Raw genomic sequence first — 21,771 nt, 5'->3', positions numbered from 1 at the left:
ATTTGTGCTAACCTCTACAAGTTAGGCCACGACTGACCAATCAATTTTAAATAGCTTGAATAGTTTATAATGGGTGAGATAGGGTGATACTTTTAGGTGCTGTATCACCTTAATTTCTAGAAGACCATCTAGAAGAATTTCTAGAAGACCATTTCTAGAAGACATTCTAGAACCATGGGTTTCTCGATTATAATTTTTCAAATTTTGATTTTCATTTTGTAACCGCTTTTCTCTTATTTTTTTTTAATAGGAGGGCTTTAGGATCTACCAGTCCAACTCCTGCGTTTAGAACTCTCCGAAAATGGCCTTCGAATACGTCAGTTTATAGGTATTTAAGCCGAAAATGTTTTTTGCATGCAATATGTTTGTCCAGAGCTTTTTAATACTATCTGTTATGATGCAAAATTCCTAAGAAGAAATGTTTGCCTCTTTCTTTCATTATATAATCCTGCATTGAAACTCGAATCTAATGCATTTAGAAGAGAGTATTGTTAGCTTGATAAGAGGAATATTATTGTTCTTCTCAAACTATTTTAGTATTCTTGCTAGAAAATTCATAAATATCAAAGGACTGCCTAAACTAATGCTAGGATAGAGAGGGCGAATAGAATGAATAGAATCATTCCTTTAGGATAAGCACAAAGACCCCTGCGGCTTGAAATCTCAATTAAACATGCGAAAATACATGAAAATTTGACTGTTTCGATTTAAATCGTTACATTTCTCCCCCCATAATTACTAAAAGACTGGGTCCTTGATTATAAGTAGTGACAAGTTATTCGCTTTATGCTGAATGCACAAATAAATACTGAGTAGTATAGCTATCGCTTGTCCCTTTACTTGTTAGCTCCACCGAAAAATTTGGAAACAAATGGCCTTTGTGATGATTCAGAGTTTGTTTACCCAAAAATCTGTTTATAACTCCTACCCAAGCCTAAAAAAAATTACAATGATATCACATGCAAAGATAACTCAGCCTAAGAAGAGAGTGAACCATGCTCATTATAATACTTAAATTTGGGCTCCATCCTTCTAATGCCTTCTAAGTTGCAGGAAGGCCAACACAATAGGCCTACTGTTGGGCAGAACAAGTCTCACCCCTACCATTGGTTTTAGGAGACACCGTGTTGCATTTCTTCCTTCGACCTGCTGCATGGAAGGTGGCTCAAGTAGGCCTATTGTTTGGCAACACTAGTGCCCCCGAGTCACCTAGAAGACTTGCCGTGATCTCATCCACTAAGATCATTCAGTTTAGAAAGAGAGTGAACGTTGCTTACTGAATCATGCAATTTCAAGCTCCGTCTTTTAAATACAAGCTCACGAAAGGCAACAGAAGTAGGCCTTTTGTTTGAAGGATAAAAGCCAGTATATATGTTTCCAGGGCTCCTTACTATATAGATTTATATCTTTTTAAAACAATTATTATAGGAAGCCTTAGCGTACGAAAAAATTCCACAGAAAATTAAACGCCTAGTTCTAGCAGTGAACTTAGTCTGAGGAGCTGTTTCTGTAGAAAACAGTTTCAAAATCCTACCCAATCAAATAATAAAGAATTGCCTGAAATCAAACTGAATAGTAGGCTATTTGGAATTTCTTTATCATTTTTTTTTCTGTGGCACTGTGATGTGAATTAAAAAAATAAAAAAGAAGACAAAGTTAATATGTGAAAGACTCATTTAATAGTTTTTCTAATATTTTATTAATTAATTTTTGTTATGTTATGTTATTAATTAATTGTTTTTGTTAATGCAGTGCAATCTTCTTAGTAGAAACCTAACATCAATTTTTATATTTCGTTCTTTAATAAATAATTAGTTTAAGCCTGAAGTCATTTATGTACCCATATAACTAATGTCCACCTTTGTCTCTTAAAGATTGTGTGTACTATTAATTTTGAAAATTTGCTATACTAACAACGGGTTTCCACAACCACGATCTTACATTTATCTAAACTTGTTAACTTTGTTGTTTCACCATAACTCCGAATTTTGAAAGAGAAAAAAAAAGACAAATATAGAATAAAAAAAACATACCAAGCAAAATTAAAAGAGAAGTTTCAGAATGTGAGATTCGTCCTTTGTTTTGCATAATTTATTTAATTTTATATATTATTCTGTTTGCACTGAGGAAGGCTGGGTGGAGGTCACGGGAATAATTTGTTCCTTTTATGTGTTGTAAGTTGTATTCAGCTGATTTCACCCCCTTCACTCGGAAAATTTCCCCCAGATAAATGGTATAGAACATCCTGTGGTGTTTATTTTAGATTTTTAATTCTTTTTGGGGGTGTTTCGGGTTGATTCTTCACAGCAGGGTAAGATAAAGGTGAAAGGAAATAATTTGCTTGTTTATTTGAAATAAGAAGTTTTGTCCATTTTAAGTTTCTGACTTAAGAGTTTCACTCCATCTTATTTAAAAAAAAGGGCCCCTTAAAGGTACTTCAGATGGGAAAACGCCTTCTTGATCGGAAGGGGTGAACAGGTATCATGTACTATAGATGTAGGTGCCAGACCAAATCCGTGGGAAGTACTTCTTAGCCCCATCCTGTAGTTACCTTTTTTCCTGTTGTTACCTTTTTTCATCAATTTTACATGTGGGGTGTTTTTTGAGGGGTAATTGTCTGCCGGGGGAGGGTGTCTAGCGAGGGAGCATTACGGGGGGTTTGATCATCCTAGAACCGATGTAAGCGTTTCGCCAGTTTGGTCTTAGGACCTGCTCACGAATGGGAAGACTTGACTTAAGGCTCCTGCCACATGGGGTGCGGCGTAGAGAGCTTCGCAACTTGACTTCTCCAGGCGGACCGGTCTGCTGCTAAATGAGACGCCTCGTCGACAGCAATGTTGGCCATCACCAAGAATTTGTCGAGGCTGTCTTTCCACCTTGTCCGAGGTCTGCCCCTCGGGCGAGACCAGCCATGGGCTTTTGGGTCGAAGTCGTACACTATTCGGGCTGGCGTGGATGTCGGCATTCGTAGGAGGTGTCCGAACCATCTGAGAGACCTCTGCGCTATCTGGACGGAGAATGGCACCTGGGAGGTGAGAGTAAGCAACCTTGCGTTGCTTACAAAATCATCCCACCGGAATCCCTCGATCCGGCGAAGCTGTTTCGTCTGACAGACTTCTATCATTTTAAGGATGGTTGATTTGAGGGGCCAGGTTTCCGCCGCGTAGAGCAGGACGGAACTTACGGATGCGTTATAGATTCGCATTTTCGTACGCCTTGAGATGTGCGGCATTCTCCATAGACTGTTAAGTCTACCGACGATGGAAGAGGCTTTCGATATTCGGCTGCATACCTCTTCGTCTACGGAGCCATCATTGGACAGCACAGAGCCGAGGTAAGTGGAGTTTTTAACGACTTCAACAAGTGTTCCGCAGACAGTTATGGTATCAGGGTGCGAGACTGGACCTGGGGGTTCAATTGCCATAATCTTAGTTTTGAGCCAGTTGATTTTCAGCCCCACTTTTGCTGCCTCTTCCTTCAGGACTTCCAGAGCGTCGGTCAGCTGGTCGATTGAGTCGGCAACGAGAGCAAGATCGTCTGCGAAGTCCGCATCCGTCAGAATGCGATCTCCAAACTGCAGACCAAAGGGCAGGCGATTTGTAGTTCTTGTCATCACATAGTCTATCACACAATTGAACAATTCCGGGGCGGCGGCACACCCTTGGCGAACGCCAGTTTTGATATTGAATGTCGTGCTCCGTTTTCCGTTGACTTGGACGCAACTCTCGGTCTCTTCGTACAGCTTTTCAAAAAGCTTGCAGTATTTATCTGGCAGACCCGTCGATTTAAGTATTAGCCAAACAGAGTTGCGATCGACGGAGTCAAAAGCAGCTTTGAAGTCTACGAAGGCCACGTATGCGTTCCTCCTGAATTCTCTAGTTTTCTCAATTAACTGGCGCATAGTGAAGATTTGTTCGACAGTGGACCTCCCTGGCATAAATCCGGCCTGCTGAACTCTCCTTTTTCTTCGGAGGATACTCGTGCATCTGTCTAGCAGGGTCATGGCAAAGAGCTTTCCAGGGACTGAGAGAAGGGTTATACCTCTGTAATTAGAGCAGATGCTCTTGCTCCCCTTTCTCTTCCAAAGGGGCAGGATTATGCCAAGTCGCCAGTCCTTCGGGACCCATTCTGTGCGCCACACCACGGAAAACAACATTTGCAGCCAAAGTAACATCGCCGGTCCAGCATACTTCAGGAGCTCAGCGGATATTCCGCATACGCCTGCCGCTTTGTTATTCTTTAGACGTTTCAAAGCAGAGTGGATTTCTGCTGTCGTGAAGGTAATCTCTGGTTCGTTTGACGGCACTTCCTGAGTGCTGGCAGCTAGGCGTGCGAGTTCCTGGTCAGTCTGTGCTACAGCATCGGCATTGAGGAGACTTGAGAAGTGGTCTTTCCATCGACTGACCTGAGCGGCCTCGTCACTAAGTGGCTGGCCGTCCGCAGAGACAACAGATGCAACTGAGGGGGCTTTGTCGCTTGTGAGGTCACGGAGGTGCTTGTAGAGGCTCCCGACGTCCCCTTTCATGGCTGCGCCCTCCAGCTCGTTTGCCTTCCTTTCCACAAACAGTTTCTTGTCTCGCTGTATCAGCTTGTTGCGGACACCATTGAGGCGCCTGTAGGTCGGCATGTCGCCCAGAAGCCTTGCCTTGCGTCTCTGCTCAATGACGTCAAGCGTATCGAACTGAACCCACGCTTTCTTAGCACGCTTCGCCCTTCCAATATTTGCGGTCGCTGACTCCAGGACATTCTTCTTAAACGAGATCCATGCGTCCTCAGAACTTTCAGATGGCAGGAGTGCGTCGAAGCGGTTCGAGACATCAATGGCATACTTGGACCGTATCTCTTGATTGGAGAGACGAGAGACATCAATCTTGGTCGGTCTAGGTTGCGAGCGCTGGGCTTGGAGCCTCAGTCGCATATTAGCTACAACGAGGCGATGGTCAGTGTTACCAATCTTGGCTGACCTGTACGTCCTGCAGTTACTAATCAAGGATCTCCATCTCTGTGAGACAATGATATAGTCGATCATTTTTTTGGTATGGCCGTCGTTGCTGTACCATGTGTATTTGTGGATATCCTTCCTTGCGAACAGCGTGTTCGTAATGACAAGGTTATGCATGCTGCACAGTTGAAGGAGCCTTAGCCCATTGTCATTTAGAGGGTCCGGAATAACTGGTCCGATGACTTGCCGCCATAGGTCGTGGTTGTCGCTCACTGTTGCATTCATATCACCCAAAAGGATGACAATATCGTGGGGGGATATCTTGGACAGTTCATTAGCCAGGGCAGAGTAGAAAGTTTCTTTTGCTTCGTCGTCGGCTTCATTTGTCGGAGCATAGCAGACAAGGACTGTCATTTTTCCTTGCTTATGACTCAGTCGAGCATTAGCTATTCTATCCGAGACGGGAGTAAATGACAGTAGACACTTTATGGACTTGTTATCAAGTACTAGTCCGACCCCATTTCTCCTAGTCGTTGTCTGTCCAGACCATAGAAGGTGGTATCCCTCACCTATGGGATCAGTCCCATTCCCGACTAGGTGGGTTTCTGTTATTCCAGCAATAGAGATGCGGAATCGCTTCAGTTCCATCGCCAGAAGCGTCTTTGCTCCGGGAAAGTTCAATGTCAATACATTCCAGGTGGCAATCCGGAGGCCACCATGGTCAAGGAGATTCAAACGCTGGTCATTTCTCAGTCCAGGGGCGAGCAAGGGTCGTGATGGGATAAAAGAAGATCGGTCATCCGAGGCAGTTGCTAAGCTATTCATTGCAATCGATTTCATGTGGAGGGTTGCAGGCCCAACCGACCCTAGGCCTGGATTCTGATTAGAGCCAGGATTTACCTGGATACTGAGAATCCTGGGGTGGGCTCCACCCACCTCATGAGGTTTAAATGGTTCCGATCAGGTTTAAATGGATCAGGGTTCCGATCAGGAACCCTGATCGGAGCGATTAGTTAGGGGAAACCCCATATCCAGAGGTACGTGGTCAACAGACATTGTCTGCATCATTCCGGACGAACTCCATCACCTCCAAATGGGAAGACGAGTAAGCATAATATCTGTTTGAATTTATTTTAACCCATTAAAATTTAATAATTGTCTAAATTTGAAGACAACAATTTATTTGTATTAACTCAACTGTAATAGTATAATTTATTCTCAGTAAATCAGATAAACGTAATAAATATTTCAGTTCGGAACAATCAATTTATCAATTTATTTTATTTAATAGGACATCAATTTATTTTAAAACAATAATCAATAAGCAAGTGGTGGGTTTCGAGTCTTTATAAAATCGATCTATTTGAAAATACTAATTTAACCAGAAAAAATGAGGGAAATAAAAATTAAGTGAAGAAGTAAAGATAAACTTTTTACAACCAGTGTATTTCTATTTGTTTGTAGTAAATCATCTCTAATAGCGTAATTACTTAATTGGCTCATATTCACTCCAATAAACATTACCATTGTTATAATTTACGAGTCAGTTAAACTCAATACCAATTCATCTTAGTTCAACTGAAATCTAATTCAACTTAACACTCTTAGCCACTCCTGAGATACTCCAGATACACTCTTTTGATAGCCTGGATGCACATAGTGTTCTTGGTTTAATTCAACACTGTTTTCAACATACCCTGAAAGTATTATTTTCCGCAATTTTAAGTTTTAATTCAAGTTTCAACTTTGAATTTGAAATTTGAAATTTGATTTGAATTTTTCAAAAAGGTTTCATTAGTCATCTGTGTTATGTACTACTGTCTGTTTGGTCATTCAGGATTCTCGTGATTTTACCCCCCCCCCCCCCCTCCCAAAAAAAATTAATATGGAAGAACTTTCGAAAATCAGAATTATATAAAAAGGCAAATACAAGAAAAAGAAAATGGCAAAATGTCGTAATCAGAATTACAATTGCGTATACACGTAGGAGAGGGTGAGTCAGTTCATGTCCCTAGAAAACACAAGATTAACAATTCCTATTTTGTAGATGTATTGTCTTTATATTTTGCCTTTCATTGTTTCTATTTTATCCTCTCCTCACCTCCCCTTCGGTGTGCTTGTAGAAATTTATCATAAGAAACGGTTAACAATTTAAGATGAACTCGTGAAAGACTGCTTTTAAAGATAAATGACGAGGTATGGTTCTCCTTGTTTCGATTCTACTATATTGTCTAGGTCAACAAAACTACTATATTTTCTGAATTATTTATTTCAGTAAAGATCGGTCACCTTCACCTGGAATGAATTTTGGTACTATGGATGCGTCATCTAGGCGCTCATCCTTATCAGAGCCTGCAGATGTCAGTCCTGTCTATGTCAAATTTGCTAAGGATACTTCTAAATATTGGTATAAGCCCAGCATCTCTAGAGAAGAAGGTGATTCTTACTTTCTTTAATTCTTATTTTACAATATTTTGGATCTCAAAAAAAATTATTTTAAGTCTTTATTTCATTGTAGAGAAAGACTAACTTATGCGAGTAATCCAGCTGTGAGCAAGAATTCAGTTTAGTGCGCCTCATTATAACTAAACTAAAAAATTAATCAAATTGATTATTTGCTTCTAAAATCTTTACAGAAAAGTGTATGGAATCTATTAGAATATATTAATAAGGATTTTTTTTTACCGAGCTATTGCAGTTTTATTTGCTACAACTTAAAATGGATTCCATTGATATATTTAATACTCCGTATACAGGGTGTTCCAGTAAAACCAAAATTAGTCATGGCTTGGTAATAGAGGACTTCCATATGCGTCGATTTCACTTTGACCATATCTGCCTACCTTGGCTAACTCAGGAGCTATTTAGCTTTAGGAAAATATTTGGACTAACTCCAATTGAATCCATTATCTCAGAAGTTTTTTGCTAAATATATAGCTCTAGAGTTGTATTTTTTTTATGTCTTAATGCATGTTGACCTCTTGAAGATATTACACCATTTAGTGTTTTATCTTCTGGACAGAAAAATGCTGCCAAATCCGTTTTTGCTAGGAGGTCAGAAGGCCAAAAAATTATATATAAGATTTTTTTTTTTCAAATTTTGTTTACTAAAACAGGTTAACCATGTAAATTTTTATGTTGCATTCGACACTAACACAGGTTTTATCATCCTACTTTTAACCATTCAGCTTTCCCTACTTTCACCATAAGATCACTTCCTCCCCCCCCCCAATATTGGCCTGAACCGGTTTCTCCCAAAATGATTTAATTTTGGCCTAAAAACCCCTGCTGTGGTTCTGTAGCTATTGTTCAGCAAGTATAACCGAACACAAAAGCAAAACTATCCTTGACTCAGTAACGCTCGCCGAGTGTGCAGAGCATGGCCCCAAAAATAGAATTTGCCTTCGTCACTCAGAAATATGTAGATTGAAATCATTTCAAATTTTCTATAAACGACGAAATATTTCGCCGGGAAGGCGACAAGTTAAGAGAAATACATTTGCCTTGAAGAGTTTATTACTCTTTTAAATCTGCTAAACACTTTGCTGTGGTCAATTTGCTGTCACTAATGGCAAATTTTTATTGAGAATTTGCTCCTTTTTTGTATTTCTTTTTTTAAATGGTGAATGATAGTCAATTATAAGAAAAAGCATACAGCTGGATTTTAAATCACATATTGTTTCACGTTTTAAGTATACTCAATATAAAAGTCAGTTATAAGAATACTTAAAAATATTTTTTTTTTTTCATTGGAAGGACTTTACTTTAAATACATCTCATTTCTAAACTTTTGTAACAAAGCTAGAATGTAAAAGAAACACATTGCTGGGTATCTAGTGCGTATAGAGAGATAAAAAATCCATGGAGACCCTACTTCTTAGAAGAATTTTCCCCTCCCCCGACCCCTCTGAATAAAATTATCTTAGGGGTATAAAGCAGATAGGTTCACACAAGGGGATCATATCTCCATGTGACTCGAAATCTCCTGACTTTTACAATTCTATTTTCATTTTCATATTTGTATAGTTCACCCATTTCTTCTATTCACTCATCTCTTCTCTTCATCTATTTCACTCAGTTCTGACAAATTTAGCATTATTTCCTCCTTTTCCCTCGCCCAGGAATAAACTCATGCACAAATGGCTAATCAAGAGGCTACTTAAGCAGTTTTGAATTTAAGATTACCTTTTCATAATATCTTCTTGCTTCAAAGGTAGTAGATCAAATATCACTTGCAGGTTTTAATGTAGGTTTTATCGAAGTGCTCATTAAAAGACGTTTCTTAACTTCGCATTAGTGTCGCAACACGAGTTTTAAGGCGATCATTGCTTTAAGCCGATATTCTGTTTTTCAGCCATCAACACACTTAAGGATAAAATGCCGGGAACATTTATTGTCCGAGACTCATCCTCATTCCCTGGTGCTTTTGGTTTGGCATTGAAAGTGGCCACTCCCCCTGCACACCTGACAGACCCATCCCCCAATGATCTAGTAAGGCATTTTCTAATTGAGCCAACTTCAAGGGGTGTGCGCCTCAAAGGAAATCCAGATGAGCCTGTTTTCGGTAAGTTTCTGATTATTTTATTTTTTTCGAACATAAAAAGTGTGTTCCCGTGTTTTGAGGAAGTCACGAAGAAATATTTTTAGGACAAACAGATTATGATGCAAGTCTGAAATAAACCAAAGAAAAGCAATAGGAAAGGGACTAACCAAGGAGCAATGTAAAACAAAGAAGATAAAACAGAAAAAAACAACTTAAAATATAAAATGAACATATATATAAATAAAACAAACAAACCATTATGTATTTATATATGCAATTGGTACTCACACATACGGTTAGCTAACTACCTCTCTGAACCCACAAAACCAACTGGCACATTCAAGGCAATAGATGTAAAATGCACCTAATTATTCTATAGAGACGTAATCCTCACGTTAGCATCTAATGCTGCCAATCTGCGTGTTTTTTTTATATTCATTTTAATCCCTGGGAGATTTTGCAAGACATAATTACGATTTTTCGATAATGAGTTCTTTTTTAAAACTGTGGCTTAAAATTAAATTTTACACCTTAGATCCATTTGTCTGCTATGGATTTATTTCTTTGTTTTGTCATTGTATAGACAGTTTGGCTTCAGATTTTCTATTCATCCCTCTTATGTCCGATAAAGTTGATTACATACCATTGAAAAAAAAAAAAAAAAAAAAAAAAAAAAAAAAAAAAAAAAAAAAAAAAAAAAAAAAAAAAAAAAAAAAAAAAAAAAAAAAAAAAAAAAAAAAAAAAAACTGGAGTTTGAAGTCTGTTGGAGTTGTGTTAATTCGAAAATTAATTCCTCTGCTAAATCAGTGCTGACTTCAAAAGATGGCGTCGGCCGTGGTGACTGATCAGGTTTGGGACAGGGTTTAAGATTGGTCATACGAGCACAAGTGATATTGTCTCACTCTAGACGCCTTTTGGAAGTGACAACTTTTGAAATTTCGTCCACATCTTTCAAACTTACGCTGTAAAACGATGGATTGAAGTTGTTTTGAAGAGTACAAGCTGTTCAATTTAAAAATAAACCCATGGGTAATGCATTGGATTAAATGTTTGGCTTTGGAAAGGTCTGTGTAATATGAGTGGCATGCTTGCTGACGCCTAAGTAACGGGACGTTGAAACGAAGAATTGTTTTAATTGAAAATTGGGCGCTTTATTGTCCCGTGCGGTTTTGAGACGTTTTACAACTATGGGTGAGACTTGGATCCCCCACTACACTCTTGAACACCAAGTCCAGTCAAGATAGTGAATTGCACCAAATAGTTATTGACGAGTGGTGCTTGACGAATTGTATTACACCGACATAAAAACTGTATCAATTTTCATGCGATCATGGTAAAGGATAAAAAAGAATTGACAAAAGAATTGTTTCCTTTGCTAGTTCGGGACTTTTCATCTGACCATTGTGCTGCCTTGTGCGTTGGTGCACGTTTGGGCCCATAATATTAACTGACTTAAATTTGTTGCGGTTTCCTCTCTTTTCCGGGCTCCACTTGGAACACATATTCCATAACCATAAACCTATCACACCATCCCTTCCGCTCACGTCCCTTGAAGCATGAATTTAAAATGAAATATATAAATAAGAGGGTTACCAAAAAAAAAAAACTGATAATGAAAAATAAATACAAATAAACATCACCTGGATATCATATCAATTTCTGAAATATGTGAAATGATAGTTGACAAAAGAAGAGAAAGAAATCTATGCAGAACCTATAAAACCATGCAGAAGGGCTAAAGGAATGGGAATGCGAACGTGCAATACAAACGTTTTCTAATGCGGGTCAATTTTAGTCAAAGCCTTTTTTAGTTTTCAGGCTTCCATAATTTATTTTTGCAGCAAATCACCATCTGAATCAGCCAAGTCACCGAAATGGGAATTTTTTCATCCGAATTGCCAAAAATGACCAAAACTACAGAAAAAGTATGAACTGTAGTGAAATTACAGTAATATTTCTGAAACAACTATACAAAACTGTAAACCTGCGATAGAAACTTTTAGGCATTTTTTTTTCAATCTAACGATCATCATAGTGAAATCTGCACATTCTTCCATTTTTGGACAATTTTTCCGTTTTTTTCTGAGATTACTTAAAATGACGTTTTTGAGATTCGCATGGAAGTTATAAGCTCTGAAGAACAGAAGTGGAATTCTTCGGCCCAAGAACTAAAATAATAATCTATATAATCCATCTTTTGTTTATCTCCTTCAACTTTTATTTAGGAACTGTCTCTTAAACAGCTAATACTAATTTTGGCTGCAGTTGTTGATAATTTTTCGTCTAGACAGGGTACCAGGTAGAAATATGGTGTTTTTGCTAGGAGATTTTAATGCCCAGGTTGGTAGAAATAGGGATAGATGGTATCCTAGCCTAGGTAAATTTGGTGTAGGAAAAGAAAACAGTAATGTCTATAGGCTTTTGCAATTTTGTAGGTATAACAACCTAGTTATAACCAATACGGTGTTTGGTCACAAAATGGCCCATAAGTTGACATGATATTCACGTGATGGTAAGACAGCAAACCTTATTGATTATGTTATTGTAAACAGAAGACTAGCAGGATCAATACAAGATACTAGGGTGTATAGGAGTGCCGTTATTGATGTTAAAAGTAAAGATCACCATCTAGTAGTGTCTAAGGTTAATTTAAAGCTGAAATTTCGGAAGTGTAACTCCCTCCCGGAAAGTTATGATGTTGGTAGACTTCAGGATGAAAATTTGAGAAAAAAATTCCAGGAACAGTTGAGTACTAAACTTGAGGGTTTAAAATTTGACAACGTGGAAGATGGATGGAATAATTTCAGAAAAACAATTTGTGAAGTTGCTGATGGTGTCCTAGGGAAGAGTGCTAAGACTGCAACTAGGAATATTAGTGAAAAAGCTTTAGGTTTAATAGAGAGTAGAAGGGGTTTGTATAAGAATTATCTGAGTGATAGGTCGTATGAAAACAAAAGGAATGTAAAGAAAGTGGAGAAAGCATTAAAATATGAACTAAGGAGATGTGAAGTGGAGGCGATGGATAAAATTGCTGAGGATCTGGAAGATGCGGCTAGACGGCATAATAGTAAAATATTATACTGGCATGTTAATAAATTGAAAGGGAGTAGCCAATCCGGACTAGTCCCAGTTAAAGATAGAAATGGGGCCACAATTAGTGATAAGGAAAAAGTTAAAGAAAGATGGGTGGAACATTTTGAGAATATGCTAAACCGAGATACAGTTGCAGGAAAAGATATAGATGAAAATGAAAAAGTTTGTGATACCTTGGATGTGAAGGAAGATTTGTTTAGTGAGGAAGAATTAACAACAGTACTAAAAGGATTAAAAAATAATAAGGCCCCAGGTGTTGATAGTATGATTAATGAGTTTCTTAAATATGGTGGCTCTGAGGTTAGGAATAAGCTACTGAAGATTATGAACATGATTTTTGAAAAAGGGGAAGTACCCAATGATTTTAGGAAAACCTTAATTAAACCACTGTATAAGAAAGGTGACAAGAGTGAGTGTCGTAATTATCGAGGCATTAGTCTGGTCTCTGTAGGTAGCAAATTACTGAGTAATATGATACTTTTTAGACTGAGACATGCTGTAGACAAAGTTTTAAGGGAAGAACAATGCGGTTTTAGAAAAGGTAGAGGATGTGTCGACCATGTTTTCACTCTTAGGTTAATAATTGAGAAGTCCCTTCGTTGTCAAACGCCTTTGGTCCTTAGTTTTATCGATTATGAGCAAGTTTCCGATTCTGTTGATAGAAGAGCGTTAGCAAAGGTCTTATCTTTGTATGTTATACCAGAAGAATACATTAAATAGATTTGTGCTATGTACGAGAATAATGCTGCTGCGGTTAAGGTAGGAAATTAGGTTAGCAACCGGTTTTGTTTTAAATCACGAGTTAAGAAGGGTTGTGTTCTATCCCCCTTTATATGGATCATTTTGATGGACTTCGTCTTAAGGAGCACAGCAAAGGCAATTGGAGACCATGGAATCAAATGGGGAGGAAGAACGCTCCTGGACTTAGATTATGCTGATGATTTAAGCATATTAAATGAAGGTGTGAGCAAAATGAATGATTAATTTTTTAGAGGTTTTACGAGTTCAGGGTGCTAAAATAGCCTTGAAAATTAATGTTAAGAAGACTAAGTCAATAAGGCTAGGAATAAGTGAAGATGAACAGGTGACATTAGGTAACCAAAAGATTGATCAGGTTGGGAGCTTCAGTTTCCTTGGTAGTATTATTAGTAAAGATGGTGGGAGCAGTGAAGATGTCAAAAGTAGAATAGCTAAAGCTCAGGGTGTTTTTTCACAGTTAAAAAAAGTTTGGAAGAATAGAAAGATAAGTCTACATACCAAGATTAGAATATTGGAAGCTACAGTGATGACAGTGGTCAAATATGGCTCTGAAGCATGGGCACTCCGAAAAGCAGATGAAAATTTACTAGATGTTTTCCAGAGAAATTGCCTACGGATTATTCTGGGTACCCGGCTGACTGACCATATTTCAAACAGTAGGTTGTACGAAAAGTGTGGTTCAATCCCGCTTTCTGGGGCTATAATGAAAGAAAGGTTGAGATGGCTAGGCCACGTTCTACGGATGAAGGATGACAGATTACCGAAGATTGTCCTTTTTGGCCAACCGTCTAGGGCTACACGGAAAGCAGGTCGTCCTTGTCTGGGTTGGGAGGATGTCATAAATAAAGATTTAAAGGAAATGGGAACTTTAAATAGATTAGGTTGGAGGAGGAGCGTGCGTGGCTGTGTTGGCCTCAGGCGGCTTGGTGCTGCAGTGAGTTATTAGTAGTAGTAGTAGTAATAGAACATCTTAACGTTTAAGATTATTCTCTGCGGCACTTGGTCACATTTTGTGACCAATTATCCTATCTGTGACCAAGTGACCAAGATTGTCTTATTTCGTAGACTTTTTCTTCCTGAGTATGACGTTAGAGGAAGTGACGGTACCTTGCCACTTTTGTTCTTCCTTCTTTTGGCCAGCTTTTAATTATTTTATTTGAACATTAAGGATTTTTTTTTTTAAATTCTGTTTGTAATTTTCATTCTAATTTTCATCATTTTCATTCTAATCGATAACATTTATTTTCAGGATCGCTTTCTGCCTTGGTCTATCAACATTCTGTCAAAGCAATGGCCTTACCCTGTAGACTGCTTCTTCCTGACTGTGATGTTGCAGGAAGTGATGTTACAGACTCCTCCAGTACGCCACAATATCATCAGCAGGGAGCTGGTAGGTTTTTTTTGCCTAAGCAGAGCTGCTCATCTATTGGTTAAATTTTGATATGAAGAGTTTGTATAAGATCATGTACCTGCTAATGACAGGCTACCATTTTACCAGAACTTGTTGGCTCTTCATGCTTAGTTTTTCATAAATTATCGTTACCTTTTTATGGTTGTATGGGAAGAGGGCTTATTGATAAGCTGATTGAAAGTTTTTTGTCTAATTTAAGTAATTTATGAAGACTTGCTTTTGTATTGATTTTTCTAATTGATCGTCCTATTTAAGTAACATGAGGGATCGCGCCATAGTAAAGTGGTAATTTTTGCCATTTAGTTTTGCAAAATAATAATTTCTGCTAAAATAGGACTAACAGGCTATCGAGCAAAGTAATAACATAGTCAGTTCACTTAGAGCTAAAACCAACTATGTAAAGAAGCCCCGCCCCTTATTTTCAGAGGCCATGCTGCGGGGCGATGGCGAATACGTCAATAAACATATAAGTAGTTCATACCAAATGATCTGTTATTATAATCAATTGTTTTGAGCCTCATTTGACGGTGCTCATTCATTTAAAATTTCCTTAATCTATGCATATTATTCTATAGTTATGTACCTATTGCTAGGGGGGGGGAGGCTCAAGCTTCAATAATTCATTTCCAGGTCCAATTTTTTCGATTTTTCTTATTTTTAGGATAAACTCGGATATGCTGCTAGGCCCCCCCCCTGTAGTTTTTTAAGGTTATATTTATTTGGAGATAATCGTCCTTCATTGCTATTTAACAGTTAAACCTTAGTATAAGAATTAGACGTTGAAGGTGGAAGGCAGACCACCTCTTGCTTACCATAACTCTTAGTGTAATGCCAAAAACGGATTGAAACTGAGTTAAAAGTTCTTTCTATATCAAACAGTTCGTGGTAACAACTGAAAGTAAGGAGCAACCCGACTCAATAGTAACTTAAACTTTAAAAAACGTAATTTTGATACCAACAGACATATCAAAAGAATCGACTTATTATACTGATGTCAAGCATGTAAGTTTTATTAGGTTTAGTCTTCACCTATCAAAGGCTATGAGTCAGAGAAAATGTTCCCAGTTTCGAAAAAAGGGGAAACGCCCATGAAAAGCCATAGAATCTTCATGAAAATCCAGATTCAGCGTATCAGAGAACCCTGCTTTAGACGTTTGAAGCTCCTATCTGCAAAAATGTGGAAATTTTTTGCCAGAAGAACGATCACGGATGCTTGTTTGTTTGGTTTTTTTTTTCTCAGGGGTGATCGTATCGACCCAGTTCTTCTAGAATATCGCGAGAGTGCTCATTCGAACGAAAATTAAGAGTTCTCGTGCCCTTTTAAAGTGACAAAAAAATTGTAGGACAACTAGGCCCCCTCCCACGCTCATTTTTTCCCAAATTCACCCGATAAAAATTTTTAGATAGCCATTTTGCTCAGCATAGTCAAAAATCAAATAACTATGTCTTTGAGGATGACTTAATCCCCCAAAGTCCCCAGGGGAAGGGCTGCAAGTTATGAACTTTGCCTATTGTGTTTCCACGGGTGATCGTATAGTCCCAATGGTCCTAACATATCGGAAGAAGGCTCATTCTAACGGAAATTAAAAAATTTGGTGCCCTTATTAAATCACCTAAAAGATAGAAGGGCAACTAGTCCCCCTCCCACGCCCCTTTTTTTCTCGAAATCATCCGATCAAAGTTTTGAGGTAGAAATTTGTCATGAGAAATTTTACAGTGCGGGAATTTGCCAGAATTCCTGTATGAAATTCTTTTTAGGTCTTTATTTCTCTTTGCCGACTCAATTTTACGCGTGAAGATGTTAAGGGTAATTGTCCAGGGTAAATTTTTACCAGGACTGAATTGTCTAGATAATAAATCTTTAGGGAGGAGGGATTTTTCCGTGGAGCTGTTGCCAGATTTCCTGGCATTATTTAAAAACGATCAGAAATTAAATATAAAAAAAACAAGTTTTTTCAGATGAAAGTAAGGATTAACATTAAAAATTAAAACGAACAGAAATTATTACATATATATATGGGGGGGGGGGTTGTTCCGCCTCAACACCTCACTCTTTTCGCTAAAGTTTGAATTCTGTCTCAATTCTTTATGAATGACTCCTGAAACACTACGTTCGTTTGATTAAAAAAAAATATGAAAAATATAAAGTACCAAAAAAATTAGTGTAAAGCGAGGTGTTGAGGAGGAGCAACCCCCCTCATATACGTAATATTTTCTGTTTGTTTTAAGTTTTAATGTCGCTCCTTACTTTCAGCTGAAAAAAACATAATGCCTTCACATTGAAAGACCACGATACTTAACACCGACAGCTCTATAGTGAAGTGCTCAAGATCGACTAGTTTGAATAATATTAAGTAAAATTCAAGTTGAAGCCAAATCTTTACCTAAGGTTTTAAAAGCCTATAATATAAAATTGAGCTCATCAATTGCCAAATAAGGTCGATAAAACAAATGCAAGAAAAAAATGAAGATACTTTCATACAGATAACAAAGGGCATTCAAATCTTGAGTCTTTTTGTTATTGTTTTCTTTTTAAGATGTATATTTACCGACATTCAAAGAACATTTATTATTTTACTTAGAGGGTTGGGAGGTGGCAGATACTGAGAGAAAGAGAGAACATGAGACTTTTACTACCAATATAAAGACTTCCCTGTTGTTGAATGATAATTTTTTTAACTTTTTTTTTAGCTTGCAACGTATTTTACCTATTCACAATGGATTGTGAGTCCCTAACAGGACCTCAAGCTGTTGCTCGCTGTATTCAACGGTTTGTATCCCAATCACAACAACCAGCCGCTGTAACTGTAAACTTCAAAGTCTCCTTGCAGGGAATCACGTTAACTGATCACCAAAGAAAACTTTTTTTCAGGTATGATATGCAGAATCTTTGAGTATTAGCAACTATATTCTTATTTTTTTACTTGTTTACTATTAAGGAAATCTATACACTTTTAGAGTGTATGGTGTGTGTCGTTTCTTGGCTAGAAAGATTCTTTCTAGCTATGGTATTAGTCCCTTACCACAAATTGGATTTTTTTTTTCTGTGTAGCGTCTTTTGTGTTTTTCTTTATATGTTTTATTTAGGCTTTTTTTGTATTTTTTTTTTCGTTGATAAAAGCCTATGGATGTGAGGCTGGAATGTTTGGACTTTTATTGCTGTCAGTATTAAAAGAAAATGTAAAATTTTTATTTAAACTTTCTATTATCGCTATTAAAGTTTTTTTCACTTATTGTTTTTTTTACTTTGTTTTCCCTTTTTTTTCTTTTTGTTGTTTTTTTTTTCACTTCGGTTTCATTTTTATAAAACATTACTCGTTTTTCATATATTTTCCTTTCAATTGCATGTAGATAGCAGCATGTAATGTGCATGCTTAGGCCCTACTGATTTACTAACATTAAGTATTTTTAATTTATATTCTTCTTTTATTCTCATAAAATAATATATTTATTTTATATATTTATATTCTTTCATTTATATTCTTACATAAGGAAGAATTTGTATTCTTCCTTCCTAGAAATAGTAACCCTAAGTACTGTCTTGCCCTGTAATAGAATGACTCGTACTCATTCTCGGATTTTATACCATTACTGTATAATAAAAGAAAAGAAACTTCTCGAGAAGATATTAGCTAATTTTAAGCAAATTTATTTGGTAATATATCCCTTTTTGTCTAAGAGGATGCTTTCTGTACACATATAACTTTTACTGGAATTTGCAGTCCTACTAATAAAGTTCGGAATGAAGCAGAAAGAATATTTTGTCACAAAAGACAGAAATCATGTTATATTTAATTTTCCTACTGGTTACAACTGTGAGGCCTATGTTAATGCCAAAGCTAAAGAAACTTGCCTCTGTTTACCTCATATTACCCCCGTATCCTCAGTACTAATTTTCTTGGCCTTCCTTTTCTCTTCAGTTTCTTTTCTTTTTATTATTTTCCGGTTCATCTTTTGCTTTTCTCTCGGCTTTTCTTACTTTATTGGGTTTTGTGGCAGTATTGCAATATAACCTTCTTTTGGGCATTTTATGTACAGAATTTTGTTTAGTGCTAGATCTCTTGGACATATATTTATTGCAAATACGTATGCATTACCTTTGTCTTCTTAAAACAACATTTCAATATTTTACCATATTTCTTTATTAAAATACATGTAAATTTTTATTGAATGATTAAAAAAAAATTTATGCGTTTGCCATTTCTTGGAAATAGTACAAACTCATAAAAATGTGGATGCAATGCCTTTCATTCAAAAGTCTTTTTTTCAAGTTTTTATATTTATAATTATTTTCTATTTTATAGTCCCATTTGTATTTTCATGGTTCCAAATTTATTCTGGAAGAATTTCAGGTTTCTAGATTCAATAGTCTAGCTGCATTTTACTGGAAGGATAAATAAACGAAGATTTTGATTTACAAATATTGATAGATCTGCAAAGCTTTGTCGTTTTTCCAAAAAGTGACTCGAAATCTCTGATGTAGGTTTTTAGAATTTTGAATTTCATATATAAGTTTCAATCAAAATTCCCTTTTTTTGGAGGGTCTTTTCTCCCCTATTTCCAAAATTGTGTAAGCTTTGACTGGAAATATTTTTCACTGGAAAAACTTTATAAACTTTAATATCTTTAATCAACAATTAAATCAGATTTTGCATCCGTTTTTAGAATTGGTTTCTAGTGACAAAGATCTTTCCTTATCATTCAATACTGTGAATGGTCTGGAAAAAAAAATATCAATAAGATAAATCGAAATAATAGTAACCATTCTTGATTAAATTCTAAACGGTGATTCTTTCTCACTTGACATTTTTTTATTACAAAATACAATTTTAAATTTTTGGTTGAGATGGGTTAGAGATCGTTCTATACTAAGTTGCGTCTGACACCGCCACCAACGTTTTCCAAAAAAAGCTCTGTAATAGGACTAGTATCACCAGCGGTTACCATTGCCTTTGATTATTGAAATTTTGAAATTCAATAATGATGCGAATTTGGACCCAATCTTCCCTCTACGCTTATCTTTTTGTTTTGTTTTTTTATTTTGGTCTTTTTTTTGGGGGGGGGCTCAAAAATTCTGCAAAACTCTGCAGTTTTTTGTCTTTGGTGACAAAAAAGGTAATTTTATACTACTAAGAGGACGTATTTTGTTACTTTCTTCTTCTTTTTCATCATCGAGATTTCAGTTATTCAAGCTTTCCGCATGTTTACTACGATGACTCAGCAGTGGCAGCTGTTTTGCATGTTAAATTTAAAGGCAAAAGGTAACGACAAAACAGATTGATAGAAAATTTAAAAGAGCAAGATTTTCAGCCTTCTCTCTTAAAAATTGGAGAAAATCACATTTTAAGCTGGGTAGCACCGTTGCGTCCTTTTTTCCCTGGTGCATGTGAGGCGATGGAATATCGTAGTGAGCTTTTTAAGGACTCATTTGAAAACTAAAGCTTATATCTACTTCCTTTTTATAAATTCGCCTTGTTAGCATTAAAGTAAAATGTAACTTTCCATTAAAAATAATGCATTAGTGTCATTTCTGTATTATCCCTTGAGAATGGTGAGGGACCAAAATAAAACGTGCACCATTGGAACCGCCACGGTCGAAATCCCTTATGGGTGGTTTCAGCCTTTTTTATGAAAACACGAGAAAATCAGATTTTAGGTTGTGTTACACGGATTTGTTTACTGTATTTTTGGTCCTTGTCCTGGAAAAGAACGATAGCTTCAGACAAGGGCTCACTTTTTACTAGGTTCCAGCTCAGAAAAAAGATGAAGCGTAGTTTCCTGTTTGTGACTAATATATTCGTATGTAAATATTGCTGCTATAATTCTCAACCAATATACCGCTAAGAAGAGTTTTATTCACTCGTCTTCAACGTTATAAATTTGTAAACTCTCTAAATTATTCGCCTAATATCCAAGTATGCTAGTATCTAGTACCCAGTATCCTAGTCCCCAAGGCAAATGGAACTAGGTGAAAGCTGAAGAGTTTTTTTTCAATGTTGAAAAAAAACTAATAATGTTTTCATGAAAATGACTTAATGATGAAGAAGTGATCAGTAAAATCAAGCTTAAGATTAGAGCTTCGACTTCGTCGCGGGAGTTGAGACATTTTCATTGTAAGTTGTTAATTTTTTTGGCCGATTTTTATGAAGAAATTATAAATATAAGAGATGAAACATTTTTTTTTCAATTAAAGTACAAAAAAAGTCTTTTTTACGATATAATGTAGGGGTGGGAGCATAGTGCCAGCCTGCCCCTCCCAAATTGACGGGCCTGGAATTTGTTCGTTAAAATGTTTTTCGAAAAAATGATTTGTTTTAATTTTGTATTTCCATCAATGAAGAGCAAAGGCCAGAAAAAAAATTTGCTGTTCATAATCCACAATTTCAAATTCAGTGCAAGGAAATTTTTCAGTCCGATTTAAACTAGGAAAAATATTTCTTATTTGGACAATATCTGAAGTTTGCCGTTAACAATACCAAAAAATTATCTAGAAAATACCAATTTTCGAGGATTGCATTTCTTCAAAGATGAAAATTCTGTCTGCTCTTTACTCACTCTTTAGTGCTTACTGCTCTTTAGTACCAAGAACAGTGTAAAGTTTACATTTGAATGATAATATTAATTAAGCGGTAAATTACATTGCAGACGCCATTATCCATTAAGTGGAGTCACACACTGTGGTTTGGATACGGAAGACAGAAAGTGGGCCAAGAAAGATGAAAAAGGCAATATTTTGAGTAACAAGTGAGTTTTTTTTTACCTTTTTCTATTACTAATTGCGTCCTTATACCGACACCGCTCTAGGAGGAGCAATGAGAAATTTCTAGACAATGAAGTCATTAGTCACGATACAATCTTCACATTAAGAGAAAATATGAGTAACTGTAAAGATACTGCTAGCCACTCCGATCAGCAGATATTCAGAAAATTGTAAAAGTGCTTAATTCCTGTTTTCTCTTCCATAGTACATGTAGATGCATATTTTCAAGTGAAAAGTGAATCATTCAAGTTTCAAGTATAGAC

At 36.7% G+C, this 21,771-nt stretch overlaps 1 protein-coding gene and 1 long non-coding RNA gene across 15 annotated transcripts in view; one reads left to right on the top strand and one right to left on the bottom strand.

Annotated features, from left to right (window-relative positions):
• Positions 1–21,771, bottom strand: part of LOC136034595 (uncharacterized) — a 254,523-nt gene that overhangs the window by 34,385 nt on the left and 198,367 nt on the right. The window lies entirely within an intron of this gene.
• Positions 1–21,771, top strand: part of LOC136034587 (tensin-1-like) — a 297,146-nt gene that overhangs the window by 270,872 nt on the left and 4,503 nt on the right. For 10 of the 14 annotated variants that reach the window (XM_065715843.1, XM_065715841.1, XM_065715842.1 and 7 more), the window contains 6 exons: positions 251–328; positions 7,218–7,378; positions 9,297–9,506; positions 14,587–14,727; positions 17,440–17,620; positions 21,394–21,492. In XM_065715843.1, the coding sequence (XP_065571915.1) occupies positions 251–328; positions 7,218–7,378; positions 9,297–9,506; positions 14,587–14,727; positions 17,440–17,620; positions 21,394–21,492 (870 nt within the window). The remainder of the gene's footprint in view (positions 1–250; positions 329–7,217; positions 7,379–9,296; positions 9,507–14,586; positions 14,728–17,439; positions 17,621–21,393; positions 21,493–21,771) is intronic. The other 4 variants (XM_065715851.1, XM_065715853.1, XM_065715850.1 and 1 more) reach the window with 1 other exon arrangement.

The sequence above is a fragment of the Artemia franciscana genome, chromosome 13 (assembly GCF_032884065.1).
Source record: "Artemia franciscana chromosome 13, ASM3288406v1, whole genome shotgun sequence".
NCBI classification, from domain to species: Eukaryota; Metazoa; Arthropoda; class Branchiopoda; order Anostraca; family Artemiidae; genus Artemia; species Artemia franciscana.
This window is presented reverse-complemented; position numbering and strand designations above follow the sequence as displayed.